The sequence below is a fragment of the Tarenaya hassleriana genome, unplaced genomic scaffold (genome assembly GCF_000463585.1).
Source record: "Tarenaya hassleriana unplaced genomic scaffold, ASM46358v1 Cleome11, whole genome shotgun sequence".
NCBI lineage: Eukaryota > Viridiplantae > Streptophyta > Magnoliopsida > Brassicales > Cleomaceae > Tarenaya > Tarenaya hassleriana.
In genome coordinates this window covers 726,824-753,616 of record NW_010961290.1, presented here as the reverse complement: position 1 = coordinate 753,616, position 26,793 = coordinate 726,824, and the positions used below count along the sequence as shown (strand labels likewise).

The 26,793-nt window shown below is 34.1% G+C and overlaps 6 protein-coding genes across 9 annotated transcripts in view; 1 reads left to right on the top strand and 5 right to left on the bottom strand.

Moving 5' to 3' along the window:
- Positions 1 to 573, top strand: part of LOC104805226 (phytosulfokines 1) — a 1,169-nt gene extending 596 nt beyond the window's left edge. The window contains exons 2-3 of the mRNA XM_010529715.2: positions 8 to 75; positions 379 to 573. Coding sequence (XP_010528017.1) covers positions 8 to 75; positions 379 to 501 — 191 coding nt within the window. The 3' untranslated portion in view covers positions 502 to 573. The remainder of the gene's footprint in view (positions 1 to 7; positions 76 to 378) is intronic.
- Positions 574 to 2,223: 1,650 nt separating this feature from the next.
- LOC104805225 (basic leucine zipper 43) lies at positions 2,224 to 3,093 on the bottom strand. Its single transcript, XM_010529714.2, has one exon. The coding sequence runs from the start codon at positions 2,949 to 2,951 to the stop codon at positions 2,394 to 2,396; it is 558 nt and encodes a 185-aa protein (XP_010528016.1). The 5' UTR covers positions 2,952 to 3,093; the 3' UTR covers positions 2,224 to 2,393.
- A 9,172-nt stretch (positions 3,094 to 12,265) lies between these two features.
- Positions 12,266 to 12,737, bottom strand: LOC104805948 (putative defensin-like protein 298). The gene is made up of 2 exons (XM_010530668.1): positions 12,689 to 12,737; positions 12,266 to 12,549 (listed from the first exon to the last, which is right to left on the bottom strand). Exons 1-2 carry the CDS (start codon positions 12,735 to 12,737, stop codon positions 12,266 to 12,268), a joined length of 333 nt encoding a protein of 110 aa, XP_010528970.1.
- A 2,749-nt stretch (positions 12,738 to 15,486) lies between these two features.
- Positions 15,487 to 16,071, bottom strand: LOC104805224 (putative defensin-like protein 262). The gene is made up of 2 exons (XM_010529713.2): positions 15,986 to 16,071; positions 15,487 to 15,878 (listed from the first exon to the last, which is right to left on the bottom strand). Exons 1-2 carry the CDS (start codon positions 16,041 to 16,043, stop codon positions 15,631 to 15,633), a joined length of 306 nt encoding a protein of 101 aa, XP_010528015.1. The 5' UTR covers positions 16,044 to 16,071; the 3' UTR covers positions 15,487 to 15,630.
- Positions 16,072 to 20,128: 4,057 nt separating this feature from the next.
- Positions 20,129 to 25,426, bottom strand: LOC104805222 (heat shock protein 90-5, chloroplastic). 2 transcript variants are annotated; one of them, XM_010529711.2, is made up of 19 exons: positions 25,040 to 25,426; positions 24,716 to 24,789; positions 24,433 to 24,558; positions 24,231 to 24,324; positions 24,065 to 24,148; positions 23,835 to 23,978; positions 23,568 to 23,684; positions 23,184 to 23,228; positions 23,026 to 23,106; positions 22,832 to 22,936; positions 22,595 to 22,735; positions 22,343 to 22,435; positions 22,119 to 22,196; positions 21,672 to 21,926; positions 21,456 to 21,558; positions 21,169 to 21,346; positions 20,949 to 21,054; positions 20,690 to 20,779; positions 20,129 to 20,597 (listed from the first exon to the last, which is right to left on the bottom strand). In XM_010529711.2, exons 1-19 carry the CDS (start codon positions 25,307 to 25,309, stop codon positions 20,382 to 20,384), a joined length of 2,400 nt encoding a protein of 799 aa, XP_010528013.1. In that variant the 5' UTR covers positions 25,310 to 25,426; the 3' UTR covers positions 20,129 to 20,381. The 2 variants fall into 2 exon arrangements, with proteins under 2 accessions (XP_010528013.1, XP_010528014.1); XM_010529712.2 differs by having other exon boundaries at positions 21,169 to 21,343; positions 25,040 to 25,425.
- Positions 25,427 to 25,981: 555 nt separating this feature from the next.
- LOC104805221 (protein ABHD17B) overlaps positions 25,982 to 26,793 on the bottom strand; it is a 3,283-nt gene continuing 2,471 nt past the window's right edge. For 2 of the 3 annotated variants that reach the window (XM_010529708.2, XM_010529709.2), the window contains exons 5-6: positions 26,301 to 26,689; positions 25,982 to 26,143 (exon numbers count right to left, since the gene is read on the bottom strand). In XM_010529708.2, the coding sequence (XP_010528010.1) occupies positions 26,071 to 26,143; positions 26,301 to 26,689 (462 nt within the window). In that variant the 3' untranslated portion in view covers positions 25,982 to 26,070. Of the gene's footprint in view, positions 26,144 to 26,300; positions 26,690 to 26,793 lie in introns of those variants that run through there. The other variant, XM_010529710.1, reaches the window with a different exon arrangement.

The window sequence follows — 26,793 nt, the reverse complement described above, 5'->3', positions numbered from 1 at the left end:
AGTATGGGTTCAGCAGTTAGCGGTACTGATACACCAACACCATCTTCTCCGCCTAAAGAATCCCCACATCATCATGTAAGTTCATACCTCGTATATATATGTATATAATATATATATATATATGTATATATATCATATGTTTGCTATTTATGTTTTTAGCAGGGGGATTTGTATTTGTATTTGTAATTTTTCTTTGGAGTTTGAATAGCGCAGCACGGTCGAGATGGATTATAAGATGAATGATTAGGAGATTGTAAGCAGTTTTGGAGTATTGTAAAAATCAAGAACATGAAATGGGTTGTGGCAGGTGTTAATATTTTTTATATAAAAAAAAAAAAAGTAGTAATGTATTTAATTTTTGGTGGGATGATAATGGAGGAGCAGACGAGGGAGAGAAAAGAGGTGTGTAAGAACTCGGACAGCCATGAGGAATGTCTTCTCAAGGGAACCGTCGCTGCTCACACCGATTACATCTACACTCAAGACTCGAACTCGCCTTGACCAAGATACCAAAAAATTAAATCACAATTTCTTTGTTTCGTCGCAAAAAAAAAAAAAAAAAAAAAAAAAAAAAAAAAAACCTAAAAAAAAAAAAAAAAAAAAAAAAAAAACCTTCTTGGTTGGTGTAAAATTGTCTTAAGTGGATCGGGCTCGATTGTAATTGGGCTGAGCCCAATAGAGACCGTTCAGGCCCATTCTTATCTGATTCAGCAACATAGCCCATTAATGAGACTTAATAAGCCCAAGTATTGTTGGCTTAGAAATTGAATTTGAACATTAAATTGGGCTACGGTCTGCAGTTGGTCCAAGCCGCCCCATCTTCAATGTCCTATGTATATGCGTATTCACGGTCAGTATATAGAGACTCATGTTTATACATATATATCCATATAAGCATAGGCGCAGATATAAACTTATTTATATAAATGTACGGATAACTACAAAAAAGCTGTCTTCTGTATCAAATTCATGTATTGTTGTTCTTGTTTTGGAAGTACCATAAAAAAATGAGGAGAAGAATGATGACGTAATAATGTTAGTGGATGAAGCCACTACCACCAGGGCTTCCACCTCTCTTTGTCCTTGTTCCCTCTGTCTCCTTTCATAATATATATATATATATATGTATGAATTCGGAAATGCAAGTGAAGGAATGATTAAAAACGAAACAAAGTGGACCACATGGAGTTTGCTAATTTTGTGTATAAACCCCACAAACTCACCATAACATCAAAACTTATCATGTTGGATTTTCATGAATTACTCCTTTCTTGTTATGTCCCCAGACCAAGGAATGCATTTCCTGTCGATGTCGTGCCAAAATGTTGTATCCAGTTATTGATTTCAGACAGATTATGTTGTGGTTACGAATCATATATTCGAATTGGTTTCTCGAAACATTTGTTTGATACAAAAGTTCTTCAGACCATCTTTCTCATCTCATAAGAAAACAACTTTCGTTGTTCTAATTAAAGAGATCATGGGGTCTATTATGTATGGCGATCAAAATCATTTCTTGAGTTCATGGGACAAATCTTTTAGATTTTTTTTTTGTTATAAAAAAAAGAGAGAGAGAGAGAAACCCTACTTTTATAATGTACAATTTGTGTGAGGTGAAAAATCAAGAAACCAAATCTTGTTGGGTTAATCGAGTGACACCTGAGTGGATATTAATTTTGAAAAAAAAAGGAACTAATGATTGAGTATTTGATAAAAAATTTCAAGAAGACGGTCCACCCATTTTAGTTGCGATCAATTTTTTTCTTGGGTGCTATGAAATTTTTTTTTTTTGTGATGTAAGTGCATATATGCGGCGACACAGAAACTACAAAATTAATGTATGTCGTCATAAACTAACCTATCGTTATATCATTATATATACTTAATTATTTCTCTGATTATTGATGGGTTTTTTAACGGTTGTAATCAATTATCCCAAACAACTCGCTACAAATAATGGAAAAAATATAATAAATTATGTTATTTAACTGTCGAGACATATTAGCATTCAGTCGCGTGTGTTCTTTCAAACTAAAAAAAAAAATATTATGAAAAGAGAGATGACGTATACGCAATTCAAAGTACTTGTTCAGTAACTCCATGTGATTTCTCACCAAACAAAAGTCGAGACGCATAGAACAAAATGTCATTATTTCTCCCACTAGCACTCAGTATATAAATAACCCGAGTTGCCAAAAATAAGATGAAAGGATAACAAGAATATGCTCACCAAAGAAGTTATTTAACTTTAACACGCAAAATACAATATATATATATATAATACAAGCAAAAACATAAAGATCAAGCGACGTTGAAACGGAGAAGAAGAAGAAAAAGAAGACAACCAAAATCGATCTCTCTCTTTCTCTCTGTCTCTGTCTCTCTTATTGATTCTACAGTTTGATGGAAGGGTCAAAATCTTGAAGCTCCCTAAGAAAACTAATACAGATGTTGTCGTTGTTGTTGTTGTCGGCTCGCATTTCGGTGATAAGTTGTCGGAGATCAGAGGCTTCTTCTTTGAGTTTGGCGTTCTCTTTCAAGATTAGGTCGTGGCTCTCTGATGCTCGGTTCAGCTTATCGATAAGGCAATGGTTCTCGTTGCGAAGCCTTAACACTTGAGACCAAAGCTCGTCGAGATGCTTCTGCTTCCTCATCCTCGATCTTCGGGCGGACTCTCTGTTCGATATCATCCTTCTCTGTTTCCTCTCGTCGATGATGTTCTGTTGGTGATCCTCGTCCGATGTCGAGTTGTTGCTCACGATGAGTTCTTGACCGTTGGATGATGAGCTGTTGATCGTGAGACTGTTGAGGTAGTACAGCGAAGACAGAGATGGCGATGATGGTGAGGGCATGCTGGTTTGGAACATGCTGAACTCCGCCGCCGCCGGAATAGTTATCGGGTTTTCCGGTGGTAGATAGTGTAATAATCCGGTTATTTCCGCCGGAATCATAGTCTTTAACCGTTATATATATACTAGGGAGAGGGAGAGAGAGGGAGAGAGATGTGATGATGATTCTTGGGTTCTTTGAAAGAATTTAGGGTTTTTTTTTTTTTGCGAGTGAAGAAGTTGTTGAAATGGAGGATGAGGAGAAGAGGGGTTTTATAGAGTAAAAGAAAGAAGAATGGGGAGGAAGTGGGTCCATAACTGAAACGTGCATATATAAACAATTTTTTTTTAAAAAATTTCCTGGCTTAGATAAACTGTGATATTATTATCGAAAATCGAGATTAAAATAATTAAATTATTAGAAAATTAGATATATTATCCTAAATCTAAATTAAATATCTGAAAACATACTCAAATATAAGAAAAACATCTATTTTTTGCCCTAATATAACACTAATAAAAAAATGATCTGTTTTGTATCCTACCTCTTTTGTCGTATTATATACTATAGACGTTAGGATAATGTTTTATTTCAATTTAGAAATATAATGATATCATTTAGACTTTTGGACCGATTTGTGAAGTCTCTAGTTCATAAACTTTTAAACAATATGCTCGTCTCAGTCATCAACTATAAATGCACACCTTTGCTTTGAGTACTAAATTACTGTGCAAATAAAAATAAAAATGAAAAAAGAATAAAAACAAAACAATTGTATAATCGATAATGCGTAAACAACTGTAGATAAAAGTCGATTTCTTCATACCTTATCCGATAATAATATTATAAGGTTACATATTCATATAATATCATAACACTGTTGAGTGTTGTATAGTTTGAACGTGCAAAGACACTGTGGTCATATGTTTTTGGACTCATTAAAAATTATTTTAATTGAAAATTCGAGTAAGTTACAGAATTTATCTAAAACCTTGCTTTTAAAATAATCAAAATAGACACACCAAAACCGGCCAAATTAGAACCGTTAATTTCAGTTGTTAAACTAAAGTCATTATCGATGTCTCCTTTTGACAAGCCAGAAGATATAAAAACATAATCAATACTTATAGATATAGTTAAAAATCATACTAGATCAATTTATTTTTCGGTTTTTAAATATTCAGGTACTGTAAATGGAATATATAGAGAGTAAAATTAATAGATTTTAAAATCCTAAGAATATTTTATATTTAATTATTCTCTCCGTTTCAAAATATTTGTAGTTTTAGGTTATTTTATATGTTTCAAAATATTTGTCATTCTACATTTTCAATGTATGTTTTTACAATAGTTTTCAATTTTATCCCTATTAAATTCTAATAAACTATTAGTGATAACATTGTTTTTATCATTAAATAAGGGAATATTTGATTTTTTCTATCTTTTCTTAAAAAATGTGAAATAATCTAAAACAACAACTATTTTGAAACGGAGGGAGTATTATATTAAATCCTAAAATTAACTATTTTGTTATTATTTTCATTAACTAAATAAATATATATTATACTATTACTAATAAATTTTTTAAGATAAAAAATTATAATAATACAAAACTTCATATGTTTTCTATTTTTTCTCTTACTTTCCAAACGAAAGATGGAAATAATTAATTAGTTTTTTTTATACGAATGTGCTTTCCCATTGTTTATTTCGTATTTTTTTTGTTTGTTTGCAACAAATAATAAATAGTCACGTTAATTAGAATTAATTAGGCGATCATCCACTACCGAATTTTATCTAGGCCTCTTAGAGTTATTTTAAATGAAAGGAATGGATAAGTTCGAGCAACAAGCACAAGACAAAAGATCCCTCCATCCATAATTATTAACTAAACTAATTTAATATTTCTTTCTATTCCCATCCTTTTTAATAAATAATTTCACGGCTGAAATCATATGATCGAGGCCTAACAACCATTATTATAACGCAAAGTTATAATTTATGCGTTAATTATCATAGTAGTTTTTTTAACCTAACACTATATGTTTATATATTTTCAGTAAATCTTCTACATAACAGACACACATAACATGTGTATTCTTTTTAACCGTGAGGGAGGATCGAAGTTATTATTGGATTTTTTTTTATTGCTATAACATGTAATGGTGCAAAAATCGATAATTAATGGAATTACATGGGGATTACAACGTGAGCCATATGTTGACGTCAACGTGCATATATATTATTGTGAGAAACTATCTGTGCGCAACCCATGGACACTCTCCCTTTTATTTCAATGTGTAATTCATCATGAATACATATTTGATTTGAATAATCATTGATATAGGATACGGTCCCACCATTATATCCACAAGGGAAAAAAAGAAGGAAAACATATATATGTATGTGAGAATATGAAGAGCCTGGGTTCACATATATCAATATCAATATGTATTTCGAACGAACTTTGTATTTTGTACGTTATAAAAAAAAACACTTTGTATTTTGTATTTCCCCATCAATATGGGATTGTCTATAATAACAATTACAACACATGAATCTTTTTGCAAATACATTATAATATTCTTTGTTTGTAAATCGAAATTATCAAATAATATTTGGGTTTTTTTTTGTAGAGAAGGCATGCGCATCTACGAAGCCTATCATCGGAGGAAATAAGTGGCTAAACCCTATAATTGAGAGTGGGTACGGATGCTGCAGCCTGTGTTAATTCAATGTTTCGACTCTAGGCATATATGATGGGAAAAAGACATGATTTGATATTACAATGAGACATATATATATATATATATATATATATTGTGGTTCGTTGCTATTTGTTAACCGGTGGGTCCAAACATTTGCTAGTGATCTCTTGTGGCCGGTCCACCATTTCCCCCAGACATTTTTTACATCACCTTACACATGCGTACTTGTATCATAATCCGATATATATACATGTGTATGTGTGTGTGTATATATATGTTTGTGTGTTTTGTATTATGGATATGAATTATATGTTACCGATTATATATCATTAATTAAGCAGCATTGAATTAGAGGATTTAAGTTGGTGCAGTTTTGTCTTATAGCATGGACAAAATTAATTAGTTTCTGATAGTGCATGGATAATAGCAGTATGATTCCCAACAGATTAAGGTTATATATACACATATACATATTCAAAGAATTTCTTCTGCTTTATTTTCTCAGTAACATATTTCTTCATATATTGTGCGAAATTTCATGGAAGCCTATTGGTCTACAATGGCATTTCGTAGACCCAGATAGGGTTTTCTAATGTAAAAATCATGATTTTTATGTGATATGACATCACTCTTGGGGAGTCTGTGTCCAGCACGCGTCATGGAGAAAATGGTTGGACCAAAGAATTGAGTTGCACGAAAAATTTGACAAAATGCTTCATTCACCTTTTGAGCTTTACTATTTTGTAATGTAATAATAATCTTATTAGGGTTTTATGGAGTTCATATGAATGCAGCAGACACATCTATGTGCACTGTCTCCCCACTTCTTCACTCATCCCCCAACCCTTTTTTTTAAAAAAAATCTTCTCATTTCTAATCATTATTTCATTAGTCCACATATATAGAGGATAATATCCTTTCGATGATGATGATGATGATGATGATGATGCATATGCTTCATGCCCTTTGTAAAATAGTTCCCCCCCGATTACATGAAGGAAAAAAAAAAAGGTAATCTCGAGACTGTTCTTGCTCTGTTTGAGAAGACATTTTTTTGGTATCTAATCATGCTTCTAGTGATAATTGATATTATTGGAAATGATTTACATCTATTATAAGAATTAGATAATATATCGATTTAGAATTAGATCACATATCTCCGAGGATTATATATGAATTATGAATTATGAATGTGTGGCTAGCCATACGAATAAATTGTTCTGCATAGTATTTTTAAATTTTTAAATAATTTTAAGAACTGCTATTAGTGTCCAAGTACTGTATTTAATTAATACCATGCATCTTTTCTCAAGTGGGTTAAGAAAATATAAACCAAGCGGCTTTCTGATTAATTGAATTCTTAATCGCATCGTGTTCTTAATTAAGGCAGTGACCCACCCACTAATTTTGGCTTAACCTATCTTGTTCAATTACGTAATACATTTTCTAATTAATTAACAAGAGCATTCTCTGTCATGTTTATTACCGGCACGTATCTTCCAACGAATGGATGGATATCGGAGAATATTTCCGATTAGTTGTACCGTTCGCTCAATAATTAATAGATTAATCACACTTACTAAATTAAATTAATTAATCGATAATGATATAACGAAAGGTCGCAGTCAGCATGTGTTCCTAGTATTACTATGCTGTTTCCATATTGCAACCAGGAGACGTGCCTAATCGATACGTCTCTATCCGTCCGTATACGTAATTATATCATTTACAAAAGACATTTAACTTTATGTTTTCTTCTCATGCTTATATTTATAAAAAATATTATATATATAATCTAATAGGTCCTTGTACTAATTATGATCTCCATTAGTTGTTAGTAATCTAATTTAGTACACCATTAATTACAAGCTTTGCAAGTATCAAATAGGATTATTTATTTTATGATTAGCCCCATCTGTCTATTTTAATTGAATTATCCCGGAACAAATTTTTGATTCAAACTTATTTATTTTGATGTGATAATAAAATTTTTAATCCACAGATAATATGTAAACCATATTTTAAAAAATGAAATAAATATTATTCCAATTGGATTGAGTTGAAAGAATTCAACTAAAAATTATGTTAAAAAATTATTTAGATTTTTACTTTTTAAAAATAATTTATTAACTTAATAAATTTCAACTACTTTGACTCTCTACGCTAATCTCCATAAATCTTATAAATTATTATTGTTTTATAAACTCTTATAATTCAATATATATATATAGTTTTGTTCTAAGTTTGATACCGCGAAAGGGGAGGGGTATATATAATGTAATAATGGAGTATAAATGACCAAATTCGCCCCGAAGAGACGGATTATCTGAGCCCAAATTATTATATATTTATTTCAATTGTATTTGATATTTTAATTTGGACAAAGGAGAGCCACAGAATGCCATGATGGGCCCCACGCACGCACAAGGCCATCCAATTGGAAAATGACATGAAGTTCACAAAAATTCAAATAAAAAAAAAAAAAGACTTTTTATTTAATAATTTTAATCAAAAATCATTGGCAACTTTGAACCTACCTGCATGTCGTCAGCAATGTCAACTTCAATGCGTTGGAATCTCTATATCGATTTCGATTGTTTTTAAATATTATTTAAGTATCAAAGTTAATACAAAGTCCCGTAAAAGGAAAATTTATTCGTTAATTATGCAATAAACGATATTCGATTATGATTTGACCGCTGAAATGATGAACGAACTTGGTATGGTATGCATATCTACCGGAATATTTTGTACAATTTACCATGTCGCTCGGGAATATATCACGTGGATTTCAACCCAAAAGAAAACTATATATCTGCAATCTCATATTCTTAATTTCTTACCAAATACGTATATAGGGCCGTCTCATTTTTTTAGTGCCCCTATTCAATGTATATTATTTTAAAAATATTTATTTCTAAAATACTGAAAATTTACTACGCAAAAATCGTTACGAACGGTGTAAAATGGGTTGATCCGATACAATCCGACCGGACTAGTTTCGATCTATGAATATTTTCGTCTAGTCTAGTCCGTTTTTTAACGAGCCAAAAATAGATCAATCTAACCCAAATTGATTTAATCCGCGAGCCAAACAAATCGATCCGCGAATCAAATATATTATTTTAAAAAATATTTAAAATATCTAAAATATAATAAAAAATTAAATTTTCAAACAAAATAAATTAAATATCTAATAAAATTATAAATTTTATATAAAAATATTTAAAAATATATAAAATATTAAAAATATTTTTTTTTACTGAGACTCGTCGAGCTGGTTCGCCACGAGTCCGACTCGTGATATACTCTTCAACTTCTTAAAAAAAAATATGTTATAAATACAAACACGGACACACATATGGATGTGCGCATGTACATAAAATCTAATGATTTTTACTTTTATTTTTTGTCACAATCTAACTTTTATTATGTACAAAAAAATTCCACTTGCTAGCTTATCAGGAAAAAAAGGAAAATAAATGGGCAGAAGAACTCGAACCATATCTAGAAAAAAATCGTATTCTTTTTAAGAGACAAGAATATGCAAATTCATTGTTTTGGGTATGAAACAAAGGGTCGATTGATGTCTCCTTGCTTCTATATCAAGACAAGTATGTTCCTACGTTGTGTGCGCATATAAGAGCATGTCGTTGGTTTTATAATCTATAATCCCATCTGCATAAAGAAACCACTTTAAAAATGCTATATATATATATATATATATATCAGACACCGGTAAGGATTTATCTCGTCCACAAGAAAAAATCTTGGTATGAAATTATTCTTTTTTGCATGTGTAGATTAAATTATTCCAAAAACAACATCATTCTTTTCAATTCTTTAATCTTTTCAAATTTAGATACCGATAGATTTTGTTCACATTATTTTATGTTATATTCCATTAATTAATGATTTTTTTTAATATTTAGAGAACCAACTCATCCTAATAGTTTCATCTATAATAAACCTGATAAAATGTCGTTTTCGAGTTAGAGCAGAAAATTTATGCATATTTGTGAATGACATAAAATTAGTGGCAATTTGATGCTTCGCATTGCCTAACAACAAATATTATTGTATAAATAACATCAAGACAGACTATCGTAGGACCACGCACAAATATTAAATGAGATTTCAATCCAATACCAAGATTTATTAGATTTAATAGTGTTTAAATTCAAGTATCCTATCAAGGTCATGCACTTGTTTTATAGGTCCTCGCGTATCTTCTATTGTAACTCAAAAGTCCCTTTCTTTGAAATAATATTTTATTTTTGCAAAGTGGTAGGTATATTTATGCCATGTTCGAAAATGTTTCCTCAATGTGATAAATTTGTGGCTATAAATTATTTTTATCACAGTTTCTCCATTAAAGTGCAATAACCGAGTTTTTTATTTTCGTACTTTGTAGGTGCATCTACTAACGCCTACAATTACATAGTTAATTATATGTCACGTTGGATGATGTGGTACCCACATAAGAATAATATTTCATAATATTATATTAGATTTTATTTTTATATTTTAAATATATTAACATTCTATGATTAATAAGAACGAGAAACATCAACATGTAAACCTTTGGTCCAGGCCCAATATCAAACTCAGATCCATGAACCTCCTTCCTTCCTTACTCATCAGCCCAATTATTTTTCATTCAAAGCCCATCATCAACCACCTAAGCCCAAATAAGCCCGTAACTGAGACCCATAATCCTTTTGAAATTACCAATATACCCTTGCACTCTTTTTTCGCTTTCTTCGTTCCACGACTTTGGAGACCTCCATCTCCCCCAGAGTCTTCAGAAACCTCTACTTCTCCTAGCAGGTTTGGCCAGTCTTCGACTGAATAGATGTCAGATGATGTCTTTTTGTAATTAAATACTTTAGCTAAAAAGTCGAGAATGTTTTTCTGAATTATTGGTTAAGGTTTAAATGTGTTTGATTTTCCTGATCTTTAATTAAAAACATTCCATTCAGTTAAGTTTTCTTTAATTTCTACGGATTTTTTTTTGGCTTATATGTATAGAACTTTTTCTTGATGAAATGTATAGAACCTCCACTATTACTGTTGCCTATATTTAGTTTTGGTATCGAATATTCCAATTACAACTTATACAAAAAATAGTTAGAATTTCTAAATTCCATTATTGACACTTCTCTTTATCATTTTCATTTTGTGGAAAAACTTACATCACGATCGAATCTCTAAATATATTATTTGTTTGCATGTACATTGTTTTAAATGAAACATTCAAACACAATTGAAATTTAAAATTTTAATTCCCAATACTTTTAAGAACAGTTTTATTATTGTTATTATTATTATTATTATTATTATGATAATTGCTTAAACAAAAAGATAATTCTATTGCTAATACGCAATTGGTTTTTTATTAATCTGTAACGTTGTTAGGAGAAGTATAAAAGGGAAATGTTTTAACTGAATGAGTACGATATCACTTCGGGTCTTGTCCGGAAACATCGGTGACTGGGCTGATGTTGTCAGAACTGGGACATTGGCATTGCTTCACCACACACTGGGCACTTCCGCTCGAACACCGAACCCCTTTGCAGTCTTTTGCGGTTTTGCACGGAACAATCAACTGCGCTTCGGCCCCGGGCACGATCGACAACGACACACCTGTAAATACGTCGATAAGATTATCTAATTTATATAAAAATACGAACAAAAGAGAGATACTATATATTAATCTTTGATATCCTGCGAGGATCTAAACCAACGATTCTAATGACATTCATCGGGGGATTCAAACCCATCGAGAGAGAGGGAGAGAGAGATAGACTCACAAGAGAGAACAAGCAGGAGAACGAAGAGTGATGTTGCCTTGGTTGCCATATCTTGGTTTTGGAATTTGAATGATTTGTATTTAGGGTTTAGAGTTTGAGGTATAGAGATCACAGAGAGATTTAATTGTTTTCTTCCGACAATAGGAGATACATATTTATAGCGTGTTGAAGCAAATCTAAAATGGCAAATCAGTTCATCTCTTTGACCAAATTTTTTTTCCCTCTTCTGATAAATGGCATCCTCCATCGACTTAATTATATAATTGCTATATTCAAAAAATGTGAATTATTTGCATTTCATTTTTGTAAATCTATTGATTACATACCCAGAAGCCAAAGTATTTTCTTATAGTAGATTGGTCGATCAAAACGCTCATTCATCTTATTTTCTTATAGTAGATTTTTTATAAATATTTTAAAAAATATCATATTTCAATAATATGACATGAATACCCATTTTAATGGAAAGATTGGTTCATCGACAATTAAAAAAAAATCGTTTTGAGTATTTTCTTAGCACAGTATTCAATTTATGTTATCGCATTTTTTTTTTCATTTATTCAACTAACAAAACAAAACGGGTGAAAAAAAAAATTAACAAGAAAAGACAGCAAATTTTATAAGAACAGTTTTTCTTACTTTAAAATATATACATATGTAAATATATTCACATTTGTGTCATTTAAAAGATATAAAATATCTTATTTATTCAATATAATATTTAAAGACAGTAATAAAATCAAATCTATTCATTCATCAAGAAGACATATATATTGATCATCAACCTCTAAGTATAATATAATTATCGATCAAAAGCGGTCATTGTTGATGGGGATGTTTTCATAACATATAGATATATCTCATTATCATTATTATTATTATTAAGTGGGGAAACCGGAACAGCAGAATAAGCCTCTAGCCGGTTAAGCAGTCACAGATTCCTTCCATGCATAGAGGTAAACCGACAGGGCATTTCAAATGCTTGTCACAATCCTCGGACCAATCGCAAGGCCATTGCGCCTTCTTTTTCTCATGTCCGGATGAACCTGTTTTAGTGTTCGGAACACAAACACAGACCGAGTCTTTACACGTAATCCCCTGCCCTATCTGGCACTGAATGCCTTGGCAGTTTTCCGACGTCTTGCACTTCACGAAATGCTGAGCTTTCGTCCTCGGCACCACTGCCACAAGCCACACGCCTGCCAAACAAAGAGTTTACATTATATTAATTTTCGACCCATGATTTTCGTCCGACTATACGTACATATATAGAGATTGAAATATACATATATATATGTGTGTGTGTGTGTGTGCGTTGAGAAAGAGCGAGAAACTCACTGGCGAGAGCAATGGAGAGGAAGAGAAGGGATGTTGTTCTTGAAGCCATATCTTCGTGTATACAGTGATGAATATTAGAAATATTTTTTTTTCCGGATTGATTTTACTATTTGTAATGGTGAATCGGTTAAAGAAAATATGTGAATTGCCATTATAATCAAAGCAAATCGGGTCATGGATCGCGTTTCGATTTTGTGCCTTATTTAGCGAATGGTATAAAACCCGAAATTGCTATATTGGAGATATTCTAAAAGATATTTGGCAAAATATTATATACCCTCTGTGTATTCCACTTTGGTGGTATAACGGAAACTGCCTTTTTTTTTTCTCTAAGCATTATAAATGTTAATACAATTTATTTTCACCAAGAAAAAAAAAGAATATAGACGCCTCATCAATGGGTTATGTTTTTGTTGGTCCAAACGCCTATAATATATATTATGTCACGAAATGGAAGGGTTTATTAATTCGATGGTGAATCATTTTAATGACATTTATTTGATTGATTCGAATTATGAAATAGTGCCATGTTGCTTGCATATTTCAATTGGTAATTCGGAATAAAATTGGCAAGTAATTAGCCATTTTAACTAGAAAAGCTTAACTACGGAAACAAATCATATATATATAATCGGATATCTGTTTTTTTTAAGGGTGAATCGAATTATAACTTTGCTTTAGATTCTAGAAGATATATTTCGTCAACTTTGGATGAAATTATTTTTTATTTTATTTGGGTGATCATTATTAAAAAGAAGAAAAATTACTTCAATAACTAGAAACTATATATATATATATTCTTAATCTTGATGCAACGACAAATGGATCCCAAAGACTTCGAATTGTTACAAAAAATAAAAAGGGGAAAATCTCAAATAAATAGATGAATTTGCTAATTTCTTACGGATAAATATATAAATTTTGTATATGTCAAATAAATACATAAAATTACATATTTTTTCCGTCAATCGTTATGTTGTTGTGGGGCAAATAAGTGCCACATCAGGACGACATGGTTTAGTGATGCCACATAAGCTAATACGGTTAAATTCAAAATTTGAAATTAAACGTCGAACCGAAACGATTTAAGCCGGTTTAAGTCTTTAAACTTAGACTCATCAGAAATTAGAGAGAGAGAAGAACACGTTCTGGAAACATATGTGGTTCGCCGTCGGAATTAGGGTTAGGGTTTTCTGGGGTTATGGAGAGGTAGAAGGAGGAGATGAGAAAAGTCTTGAACGGTTGTGCTACGGTGGTGGAGATCGCCAGAAACTCCGATCGTAGGGGGAGGAGACCACCGTCGGAATTAGGGTTAGGATTTTCGTGGATTTGTTCGGCTGTTCCTGTGAAAGAATAGAATCTTATCCCAAATGAAACTCTCAATTTCTTCTGTGAATCGAATTTCTGCATATCATGTGATCCGTCTCTTTGTTGTTGGTTTTTGTTCAGGATGTGTTCTTCTCTCTCTAATCTCGGATGGATTTAAATTTAAAACCTTAAACCGGTTCCAATTGTTTCGATTCGATTTTTAATTTTAAATTTCGAATTAAACCGTGTTAATTAGCTTATGTGACATCTCTCAACCCACGTCTCACTTACGTTCACAGAACCATATCTTTTTTCTTACATGTAAGCAACAATTAACGGAATATAAGAGACATCAGAGATTATGGGATAAATTGGACGAAATACGCAATTTCGTGTATTTATTTTGGTATGTAACATATTCATATATTTATCGATAATAAATGATCAAATTCTTGGATTTATTTGGAGTTTTCTCTTAAAAAAAGGGTTTTGGTAACAATATAAAAGACCAAAATCATTCAAAAGCTTGATATATAGATAGATTCGGGTTATAAACATTTATTTTCCGAGCATATGCAAGTTTGAGGTTGTAATCACAAAGTTACCAAAACATTTAAATGAGATTTTTCCCATTTAAGCCTCTCTTGTGAAACAAAAATTTCATTCAAACCATTGAAGTGCAAACCAAACAACTTACGATTCACAACCTAACTAAAGCAAAGTCGATCAAGAAATCCAAAAGTTTGGGAAAAATGAAGAACCTTCGCGTTATCGTCGCCTCGTTCTTGGCCATCCTCCTCGTTATCTCGACCACCACCGGTTCATATACTCTATCACTATTTGTTTAAGACATATAACATGAAATGCAGAGGGTTTTTTTTTCCCTTTTACACAAATGGAAATGTTAATTTATTTTACGCAGTTTCGAACGTCGAGGCCGAGACGAGGGAGAATCCGATCAGCTTCAAATGCTCGAAGAGGTCGGAGTGTTGGAGCAACATTGCGTGCGAGGCATGTATCGACTGTCGGTGCGACAACGGCCTTTGCAAGTGCTTTGGCTTCGCCGACTCTGATGTTCCTGCTGCGTCTCCTCGTCAACTCTATTAATCTTCCACATTAATAAAGGCAATATTGCTTTGGCGAATAATGTATGGATTTAATATATTAAAAAAAGGACTCAAAATGTTTTCTCTATGTGAGGTTTTTAAATAATATATTCGTATCCAATATAGTGAATTAAAAATTAAAAATAAAATAGAAATCGCATCCATAAAGCCACGCGCAGCACAAGCGCGTGGCACTTGGACAATTATTTTTTCCCCTTATTATTATATTTTCTTTTCACTTCATCTGTATTTTTTTTTTGCGGCCTCATCTCACCTAATGTTTTTATGCAAAATTACGTTTACAAAAAAAATTCGCTCTTGTTTAAATTGTTCTTAAATAATGCTAACAAATATTCTATTAACAGTAAATAAAATTAGAAGAAATTATAAAAAAAACAAACGTTCATTTATTCAATAGGCTGATCTCAACCATGCATGCATGCACCATCTTAGTTTAAAAATGAATCAGAGTCCTATTCCGTACTCTTTTTTTTTTTGGCCACCACATATAATGGCATTATGCTAAGTCTAGGCGCTGGTGCAACCACAATGGCCACTAAAACAGACAGGCAATTGGGTTGTACTGCAAAAGGCCGCACAGTCAGAGTCAGATTCGCAAGTAGAAGTCAAGATATCTTGCACCGTCACCATAAACTTCGGACCGTTGTCGTCACTGCTGCTGTGGAACTGGGTGCCGCCGCCGCCGCAGCCAGGCTTCTCCGGGATACAGTGTTCATCATCCTTCTTCACATCTCCCGCTTCCGACAATGATACGCCTATGTGACAAAACATATGGTGTAATATTCGGCATTGAAAATGACACGTGGCATATTAGTTGGTGTTTATATTTGTTGAATATGAAATCATGAAAAATAATACTTACAGAAGACGACGACCAAGAAACAAATTAAGAACGCGGATTTAATTGAAATTTTGGCCATTTCTCCGATTTTTTTTAAAAATCACTGCTAATAAAACTTTTCAACTGTATTTATAGAGTTGATTAACGTGTGTTTATCCAACGGATTTAGAAAATCTGACCATTTTTGTGTAACAACAATTGAAATATTCCGTCTTATAAGGAAATATAGGAAATATCAATTATATATGCCAAAAAAGAAAAGAAATCCATAGAACAAAAATAAAATTTTAACTAAAAGGAAAGTTTAGTTTATTTTTTGATAAAAAGGAAAGTTTAGTTAAAAGTTGGAGAAAACCAAATACATTAAAAGTATCGACAGAATAAGCATTATCATTTTTCTAACTCAAATATTTAATTTATATATTATAGGGATTTATTTCTCTTTCTATATAAAATTTTCCATATAGATTTGTTGTGACACACAAAAAAAAATATATACTTGTCATTATTTGTACTCAAATTCAGTTTTATGTTTCGTTCGTTTCACAAAAAAAAAATCTATTTTTTTATTTTTAGACTAATCTGGTCGTATTTTATCTGTATTTGATTTAATGATATAATTCATTTGGTGGGTATATTTGTTTATTAATTATTTTAATTACAGATGGTATTTCAATTGTTTGGATCCATTTCTTCAATTTTGGTAAAAACAATTATGAAATAAAACTTAAAGTTTACTACGATTTTGAAAACATTCTTAAAATTTAAGTGCATGCACAGTGGTAGGGGTGGATATTCGGTTCGGGTATTTCGATTATTAAATGAACCGATCGATATATATTCGAACCGAACCGAGCCGAATAAAATTAAATAACCATTAATTTGGTTATGTTTTTTTAACCCAAAATAACTGGATCCGAACCGAATCGAATAAAATTAAATAACCATTAATTTGGTTATGTTTTTTTTTAACCCAAAATAACTGGATCCGAACCGAACCAAACCGATTAAAAATTATTAACCATTTGATTATAAATTTTTATAAATCGAATTGAACCGAACCCGAACCGAATAAAATTAATTAACCGTTTGGTTATAAATTTTAATAACCCCAAATAACCATAACCATTAATCTATAATCGACCGTTCCCCAGTCCTACACAGTGGGTTAGGGTATACCTATAGATAGGCGGTAGAATAACATTTAAAATTTAACACGCAACCCACAAAATTAAAATTCATAAATAAAAGAAAAAAAATTCTAATAATCGGAATTTGATTGAATTTTTTTCTAATAAACTTTTAGGATATTATAATTCCATAAAATAGATTTACCGGAAATATAGAAAAATCACACATCTTTATTCGTCTTTTTCTCCTTTCTTCGTAAAAATTTAATCCAAAATTTTCTTCGGTTCAATACGACTGTATTATATATCGATGAACACGAAGATGAAGAAGACAGAGTGCTGAATTGAACAACCTCTGCAGACATGTTCGTCTCAGATCTCCGATCAAGAAACCCGTCACGACAACCACCGCCGTATCCACTTTCCAACAGCCGTGATCCGCCGTCGCCGGCGATATGAATCCGGTTATCTGGGCTGGTTTACCCGACCATCTCCTCTCCTTTCTACCTTTCCGCAGGGGGCTACCGACATTACGACGCCATCTAATTCTGGGTCTTCTAGAAAATCTCAGTCGAGTTCTGTCGGTGAGTGTTCTTTTCCGAGACAACCCTTTTGTTGCGTCATCGAATTATTGGTGAATTTGTTGTTACCTCTACCAAGTTTAGGATTTTCTGGTGAATTTGTTGTTACCTCTATATTATTGTGGAACTTGTTGAATTTTGTTGTCTTCGTGCTCTTGCTTTCAAATGTAACTTGACATGAGGGTTTCGTAAGATTTGGTGTCCTCTGGGATTTACAACTTTGTTTTCGTGTATGATTCCAGAGATCGATCATGGAGAAAATCCGACGCTTTTGATCAGGTTTTACCTCGTCTCCGGCGGGAAATTCTCCGATTCCGGAGAATCGGTATCAATAGAGTTCACTTCAAAACCCTAAATCCCAATTTTTTTTTTAAACAATTTTTTTTTGGTTAAATCATAACCGATTATAAATTCTAAACCGATTCAATTGAACCAAATTGATGATGTGTCTGCTAACATGATATCGGTCTTTCTATTTTTTTATTACGTGACAAGCCACGTCAATATATAGATATCAAATTGGAATCGAAAAATCTCTTTTTTGTCACGCCACATGAAGAAATTGCAATTTAATTTGTGTGGATAATTGGGAAATTTTGGATTCTTGTCCAATAAAAATTTGTGTTTTGATTTTACGCATTAGATGCGGGTTTATTTCATTTTCCCAAAACACAGTCAAGGAATTTTTAGGCGTCGATGCAGGCACAACAACGACCCCACTGGGCCCCACATACGGATCAACCAGAAGTATTCACTTTCGCCGGGCCGCCGCCGCCGCCGCCGCGGCAACCGGGATGTTCCGGTATACAATGGTCGTTGATTTCATGCCGGCGGCCGCAACCAGGATGTTCCGGTATACAATGGCCGTCCTTTTCTTGCCTCATCTCTCTCGCTTCGGACACTGATACGCCTATGACAGAACATATTGTACGAGACACATATAAAGCATGTCATAATAGGGTCGACGTTATTATATATAATTTGTAACACCTTTAAAATGAGTTTGCTTTTGAATCATATGCTAAATCAATTTTCAAACACGTAATTTTTTTTTTCAGGTGAGACACTTACAAAAGGCGACGACCAAAAGGGAGGCCATGAACGCCAGTTTGAAGGAACTTTTCGCCATTGTAAGAGAAGAGAGGTTTACTAAAATAATTTACGTATAGAAGAGAGTTTCAAGCTGTGAAGTTTTATGTTATTCATATCTGTATTTATACAGTGGCTGATGGTATATCTGTGGATGAATCTCACGAATTCTTACCGTTTTTCTATAGCGGAAATGAAGGAAATAAATCTTTAGAAAACGATGAAGAAATATATAAAAATAAAAATAAACAAAGAAAAAGGAAAAAAATCTATTAAAATAAAGAAAAAACTCCTAAAAATTCTTCTAACTTGCAAAATGCGAGAAAAAAATTTTCTAAACTTGCAAGAGTATCAAATAATTCTTAAACTTGCAAAAAAATGTCTCAATAAATCTTAATATTGTTAAAATGTATCATATTAGTCATTCGAAAAAACTGATTATAATAATATGATTTTATATCCTACGTGGTAGGTGATATGACACACCAAATGTGATTTTTTTTTGCTACGTAATCAGTACTGGGTTTTAGAAAATCGGTTTCTTCAGAAAATATTTTAAAATCTCTTAGAGGCATTTCATCGAACACTTAATATACACGATGACTTACACTATGTAAGATGAAATATTCCATTTGCTCAGGCTTTTAAGCTCTTCAGGATCGACATCCGCTCCGTCTTCCTCAATGTAGATAACGTTCTGTATAATTTCAAACTCGAGCTTATCGGGGACATCCATAGAAGATGACAAAATCATAACAAAACGCCATCAATGACAGAAGGGCTTGAACAAATTCGAAGTAGTTCGGTAAGGGTTTACAATAGATGGGATCTGAAACATAGAAGATGCATAGATGAAAGAACTCGAAACGCAAAGAACCATTCTGTTCAGGTGTCGGAAAAAATGGCGATGCGGGTATCAACATCGCCATTTTTTAAAATTCCAGTACTAAATGTTCGTGCATAGTAAGTGTTCGATGAAGTGCGTAAGAGACTCTAGAATATTTTCTGAAAAACCACTTTTCTAAAATCTAATACTGATTACTTGGTAAAAAAATCACATTTGACGTGTCATATCACCTGTCACATCACCTGTCATCGTAAGATATAAAATTATATTATTATAATCAGTTTTTTCGAAGAACTAATATGACACTTTTTAACAAGATTAGGATTTATTGAGACACTTTTTACAAGTTTTAAAATCATTTGGCGCTTGAATTTTTTTCTCAGCAATTTCAGGAATTTTTAAGAGTTTTTTCAAAAGTATAAAAAAAAAATAAAACAAGAGGCCCAATAAGCTAACTTCCCGTGTGAGGAAGACGGGCCCAACGGTTAGCCCAAATGAGGCCCAAATAGTAACTGACATGGGATAATATTACAGGCTTAATTTAATTTAATTTTAAAAAAGTCGTCGGCCATAGTTTTCCAGTTCTCGTCCTTTGACAAGCATAACGTTTATAGATTAGTCTTACAGAACATGAACAGATTTGCTCGGACCAATCTACGAACCCCATCAAAATTCTCCCAACACGTAAAGCCCTTTGTCCGGATCTTATTAATATCCCCTCGCTGGATGTCAAAAACTCGTTGGGCATTGCGAATTATGATTGAAATGGATCAATCCTGCCATGGATCATTCTCTGCTCTGACTTCTGATGGCTCCACCACTTCTGCTTCAGCATTCTTCACATCTCCTTCACTCGAGACACTCTCTTCTGAGCTTGAAGAAGCAGCCTCTTCTTCTCCTTCTACTCCAACTCGGCCCCATCTTCCTCCCACTGCCATTGCCATCATCTCGTAGATCTTGTTACCCAATTCGGCCGGGCTGTCGGGCTGACCACGGCATAAGAGGATTAAATGAAATCTATATATATATATATATGGAGCATTTCATCGTTTCATGTTTAGTATAAGTTCTTTCTTACAGTGAATCCACTTGAGATCAGTGCAGTGTCATACAACAGGTCCACAGCTCTCTTTGCCTCACTGCTGTCAGGAGCGTTCTTGCACGCAGCCTGCAGAAAATAACCTCAAAAATCCTGAATTTCAGCTTCTTGAGTATTGGTATATGTAATGCAAATATGTATGGCTAACTATTAACACACAAGCTTAATTCTCCTACACCATTAGCACATACTACCAAACCAAACTATGGAAACGTGCATGGGAGAAATTGTATCTTACATTCAAGTCTTTGATGATGGGATGATCGGTGTTAATCTCTAGAATTCTCCGACCCCTCATGAACTCCAAGCTCGAAGTGTCTCCCAGTGCCTGAGCCTTCATTAGCCTACCCGATGAGATGACAGACGATGAGAACATATATATGTATATGAGATTCATGCTGGTCTACACAAGGCTAGTGTAACTTTACACTGTAGCCAACATTGTATTCGTTACTAACCTTTCCATGTTAGCCGACCATCCGAATTTGCCAGAGACGAGAACACATGGAGAAGAGCTTAAGCGCTTCGAGATTTGGACTTTGGCAACTTTTTCACCAAGTTGTTGTTTTATCCAGTCACAAAGAAGATTGAACTCCTGTTTTGTCTCCCTTTCCTTCACCTCGTCTTCATCCCCTGCTGGGAGAATCACAAACATATCACATAGGCAGCTTAGACAATATGCATACGAAACCCATCAAGGAAGATTAATACAAAGCAAAAAATGGAACTGGTTAACGATACTAACCGAGCTCCAAATCTTCCTTGCTGATGTCCACAAATTTCTTTTCTTTGTAGGTCTGTAGATTCTGAATGGCAACCTCGTCGATTGGTTCAACCAAGTAAAGAACCTACGAATGATTTACAAGAGAGAGCTTTAGAGCAAAAAATACCAAACACCTAAACAGAAGTGAACTCCTAAAGAAGACGAAAAAGAATTTTACACCCGGTTTGAAGCTCACACCTCGATGTCTTTTTGGACTAATTTCTCCAAGAAAGGAGCCGACTTGGCACTTTTCAAGCTGTCAGTTGCAAGGTAGTAGATGGCCTTTTGGTTCTCAACCATGTTTTCCACATATTCATCCAAGCTTGTGAGCTCATCTTCGCTCTTGGAACTGTAGAATCTAAGCAACGGCGAGATACGTTTGTGGTTACCAGTGTCCTCTACACATCCCAATTTAAGGAACCTCCCAAAATTCTCCCAGAATTTCTTATAATCCTGCCATCATCACAAAACGTTTAAAAGATGATGAGGACATCCATAGAGTATCACGACTATCATTTTTATCCCTATTTGAGAACTTTCGAGTCCAGGATTGTATCAAAAGAGAAAAAAGAATTAGCCAAAGGATGCATGAACACGGTGGAGAGGACGAAGCTTTAAGAACAAAACTGGAAATCAGTCACTGACCTCTTTGTTTTCGCTTCCAGAGATTTCTTGTATCATATCGAAAGTTTTCCTCACAAGTCTCTTTCTCATGATTCTTACCTGAATGTTAAAAGAAGAGTAATAATAAATATAGTAGACATGTCAATAAGAATAGAAGCTCGATATTTCTGAACAAGAGAGGCATCTTGCAAAAGAAATCAGTGTTTATATCAGTATTGTCATTAATTTGTGAAGGCTAGCCTTACAATTCTGCTTTCTTGAAGAATTTCACGGGAAACGTTAAGAGGAAGATCATCTGAGTCCACCACACCCTTAACAAAGCTCAAGTATCTCGGGAACTGCAGAACAAATTATGAAATTTGTCAGAAAAAAATATAGAAGCAAAAGGGAATCTAGAGATTCAAAACTCGATTTGATTTCGAGAACCGATACTCTTTTTCGCAAAGAAGGAATTTAGCATTCACTAGTGAAATCAATATTAACATTGTTTCACTCACCAGCTCCCCATCAAAGTCATCAGAGATAAATACACGCTTCACATACAAACGTATGTTCTTTGTTTTCGGGTTTATCACATCCTCGTTGTTGAGAGGACCCATCCCCGGGACATACAAGATGCTCCTGAACTCAACTTCACCCTTCAAGATACAAGAAAAACCACGTTAAAAGAGTCAGAAACCAAGTCAAAAACTCGAACAAATAAAAAGCTGACATAAAATAGAAAGTGTCAGAACCTCAGTAGTGAAGTGTGTGTGGGCAAGCGGATCCAGGAACTCATTGAAAGTCTTCTTATAAAACTCATTATACTCCTCCTTTTCCACTTCTTTTGCATTGCGCATCTAACCAAAACAGAGAGGAGTGCAATCATCAGTGTTCAGTAAGCAAGTAAGACAAGATATAGTCCGAGATAATTAATGTTTCCTCTTACCCATATAGGTTTTGTTTCATTGGCAAGTTCCCACTCCCAATACTTCTCGGTTTTAGTAGTCTTCTTCTTTTTGGTCTCACCCTTGAAACAAGCAACAAAATCAATCAGAAATCACAAGTCAGAGAAACCCTTCCCACGCTAAAAACCATGAAATTTACCTCCTTCTCTTCATCTCCTTCTTTAGCCGGTTCATCCTCTTCGACCTGACACAATTTCATATTGTGAAGCTTAGTATACCTAGCAGGAAGGAATATATCAAGAAGGCCATCTCAATGACGGAGATGACTAGCTGATAACGCCAATTAATGTAAGGCTGCATAGTCACCAAAGTATTATGAAAACAATGTAAGGCATTGTGCTCATAAGAACAAGAAACAGAACCACCAAAGTTGAAAAACCTTAATGATTTCAGTTCTCCCTTTGATCTGATTTTGAAAGAAAGAGAACAGAGGTAGTATATGCGCCTAATTCTGTTAAGAAATAAATCAGAAGAAGGCTCTTATTTCAGATAAACCCAGAGAAGGCATGAAGTCTATCCTCACCTCCACGGTCCTTGATTTCTCCTGCCATGTATAGATGGGAAACCCGACAAACTGAGAATAATTCTTAACAAGATTCTTGATTCTCGTAGGTTCCGAGAATTCATATTTATCATCCTCCTGTAGCAAGAACAAACTGAGTCACCAAAATATACACAAATCACAAATACGATAACCAAACCAGAGTATCACACACTCCTATTCAAATTCACGCATAAAGAAATTCTTGATTGAATAGAAGAAAATCAGAAACGGGACAGCAAACAATACCCTCAAGTAAAGTGTGATTTGTGTTCCCCGATGTAGAATATTCTCAGGGTCTGTTTCTTCCCTAATCAAATACGAGCTACTGTCAGCTACTGATTCCCAAACATATTGCTTGTCGGATCTCGGGCTTTTGGTGGAAACAACAACCTGAAAGCAATAACCACACAAAATTCCTCAAGAGAAAAACACCAGCCAGAAGGGGAAATCACAGAAGAAGATGGAAAAGTCTTCACCTTTTCAGCAACCAAGAAAGCAGAATAAAACCCAACACCAAACTGGCCAATCAAACCATTGTCAGCACCAAGGTCCTTATTTTCCTGGAAAAAAAACGGCAGATGTTAGGATATTGACCAAACGATCCCAAGATTATATTGCATGATACAACAAGAGATGAATTACCTTAAGAGCCTTCAAGAATTTGGAAGTACCACTCTGAGCAATAGTCCCGAGGCATTCTATAAGTTCTTCCTTTGTCATTCCAATACCAGTATCGCTGCATGCATATTGCCATATTCACATCAACCTCTATGTAAACCCTCTAAACTGATCATTCATCATTCCAGGAAACTAGTGAATCAAGAAAAGAGAACACCCTTCATACGTTATGGTAATTGTCCCATTCTCGGGATCAGGCTTGATACGAATCTCGAGCTCTCCTCCATCTCCCAGCAAAGAAGGCTCTGTAACACTCAAGAACCTCAGCTTATCCAAAGCATCACTTGCATTGCTGGATACGCATATATAAGCATGTCAGATTAGAGAGCACTGGAAAAATAATAGCAGATAATTGCAAGAAGCAAAATTGTTTAAAGATAGTGAAGTGAAACTCCTAATGATTCCACTAGAAAGCGACAAATATAAGAGAGAACGGCATAGTAACTCGCCTTACAAGCTCCCTGAGAAACACCTCCTTGTGGCTGTACAAGCTATGGACAATCAAATCCAACAAGCGACTAACCTGTAATAATTTGAACATTTCCACATTAAAAGACCAGCAAAAGCCACCAAAACTACGAGTATTTCAAGTCTCAAACTTTATCCCCATAGCTTCAAAACACTCAAATACAACACCCACCCAAAACCCAAGAACCAGAAAGAAAGATCTTTTGGTCAAGAAAACATATTCAACATGCCCAAAACACGGAATTTTTAAGATCATTTCACCGAGAGGAAGACGCAATTTTGCGGAGAAATGAAAACAGACCCACCTCGGCTTGGTACTCGAACTTCTCGCCGGAGGCTCCAGCCGTCTCTTTCTCGGCCACCGCCGCATCGCACCGGACGGCGAGGCGGGTGCACCTCTTCCCGGGGTTCAACCTCGACCCGTTACACGAAACGCCGGTTCTGAGAACGCTACGCGGCACAAACGCACTTCTGAGATTAGAGACCCGGATCCGGTTTCTGAGAGAAGAAGCCGAGGTAAGGGGAAGAGACGTCAAAGGACCTGTGTATAGGCTTCTACTCAGAGCAGGAGCCATTAGAATCGCGAGCGGGCGAGCGAGCGAGAGCGAGAGCGAGAGCGAGAGAGGGAGGGTCTATCCCTAGAAAGTTGTTCAACGATAAGTCACCAAAACCCTATGGGGGTTTAAGCCGAGGAATAGGGAGAGTGGATGATTCTAGAACAAGTGAGGAAATTAGTTCTCGGGCTTTGGTTATGGGATTGTGAGGTCCACGGCTTGCCATTTCACCTGCTTCCAATTATCCGTTTGATTCCATTTTTTTTTTTCTGGTATATGTTTTTCCATAAGAATTTTGAATTTATATCATATCAAAATTAACACAATCTCCCATTGTATGAAATTATTAATGCATACTAAAGTGCACTCTCGATGGAATTTAATCTCGTTCTTGAACTTAATCCTTTGATTCATACAAGTTCAACATGTACAAAACTTTATTTGAAAACATATATACATACACACAAATGTATGTATGTATTCTCTCGATTTATTTCTCGCATATGTGTTCCATATATTTTAATTTTATTCAACATATAACTTGTTAATTAGTACCAAGCAATATGATTATTTTTTCAAATGACTATATATGAAATTATGAGTAGGATATGGTTATCCCTCATATAATACGACTTGATGAAATATTTATACATATATATACATGATGCGTAGCTAATAAAACCAATTAAATAGAAGCAAAATGTTAAAAACAAATTTACATGGAAATGTTGTATTCATATATAAAACACTCTTCCAAAGTCTGACAAAAGAATTACCAGCAATCAAACATCTGTAGCTGCCTGCTTCAGACATTCAACATTACACAACCCAACTGATCTCACCATATCCCCTAACCTGTAACCAATCATTCATAGAAAACATTATCATATATTTATATTCATTGTTATAAACAATATATTATATGTAATCCTCCAAATGTGCCTCTAAATCCATTTCATGGCATGGTCATGGGAAAATGTTATGAATGGATCGATCGATTGCTATAACCAACCTGTCGAAGCTGTTCCTTGCCCGTTCTACGCTATCAACGCTGTGCCTCGCCTTCCCAAACCGATAAAAACTCTTTCTCGGTTTCTCTCGAGCACTAGTGACGCAGTCCGTGCTATACCTCGACTTTTCTCTCGTTCCGCCGACCCTACTCTTGCTCTCGTGTTTATGATCCGTAGATCTCTCATCTGATTTTGTATCGTCCGACGATGAATCCCGTAATGGGAGCTTTTCCACGGCCGACATAAACCTTCTTAGATGAGGTAAGTACTCAGGGAATAGCTCAAGGTTGCAATGGCTTCCTCCCTTTAGCCATAAGGGTTCGTATTTCTCTTTGCATAGTTCCCATAATTGCTTTCCATGCGAAAAATCCACCACCTCGTCTTCTGTTCCCTGCTCTCAGAGCATTCAGCAACGTACCAAAAATGAAATATAATATATATATATATATATATATATATATATATATATATATATATGTGTGTGTGTTCTCTCTC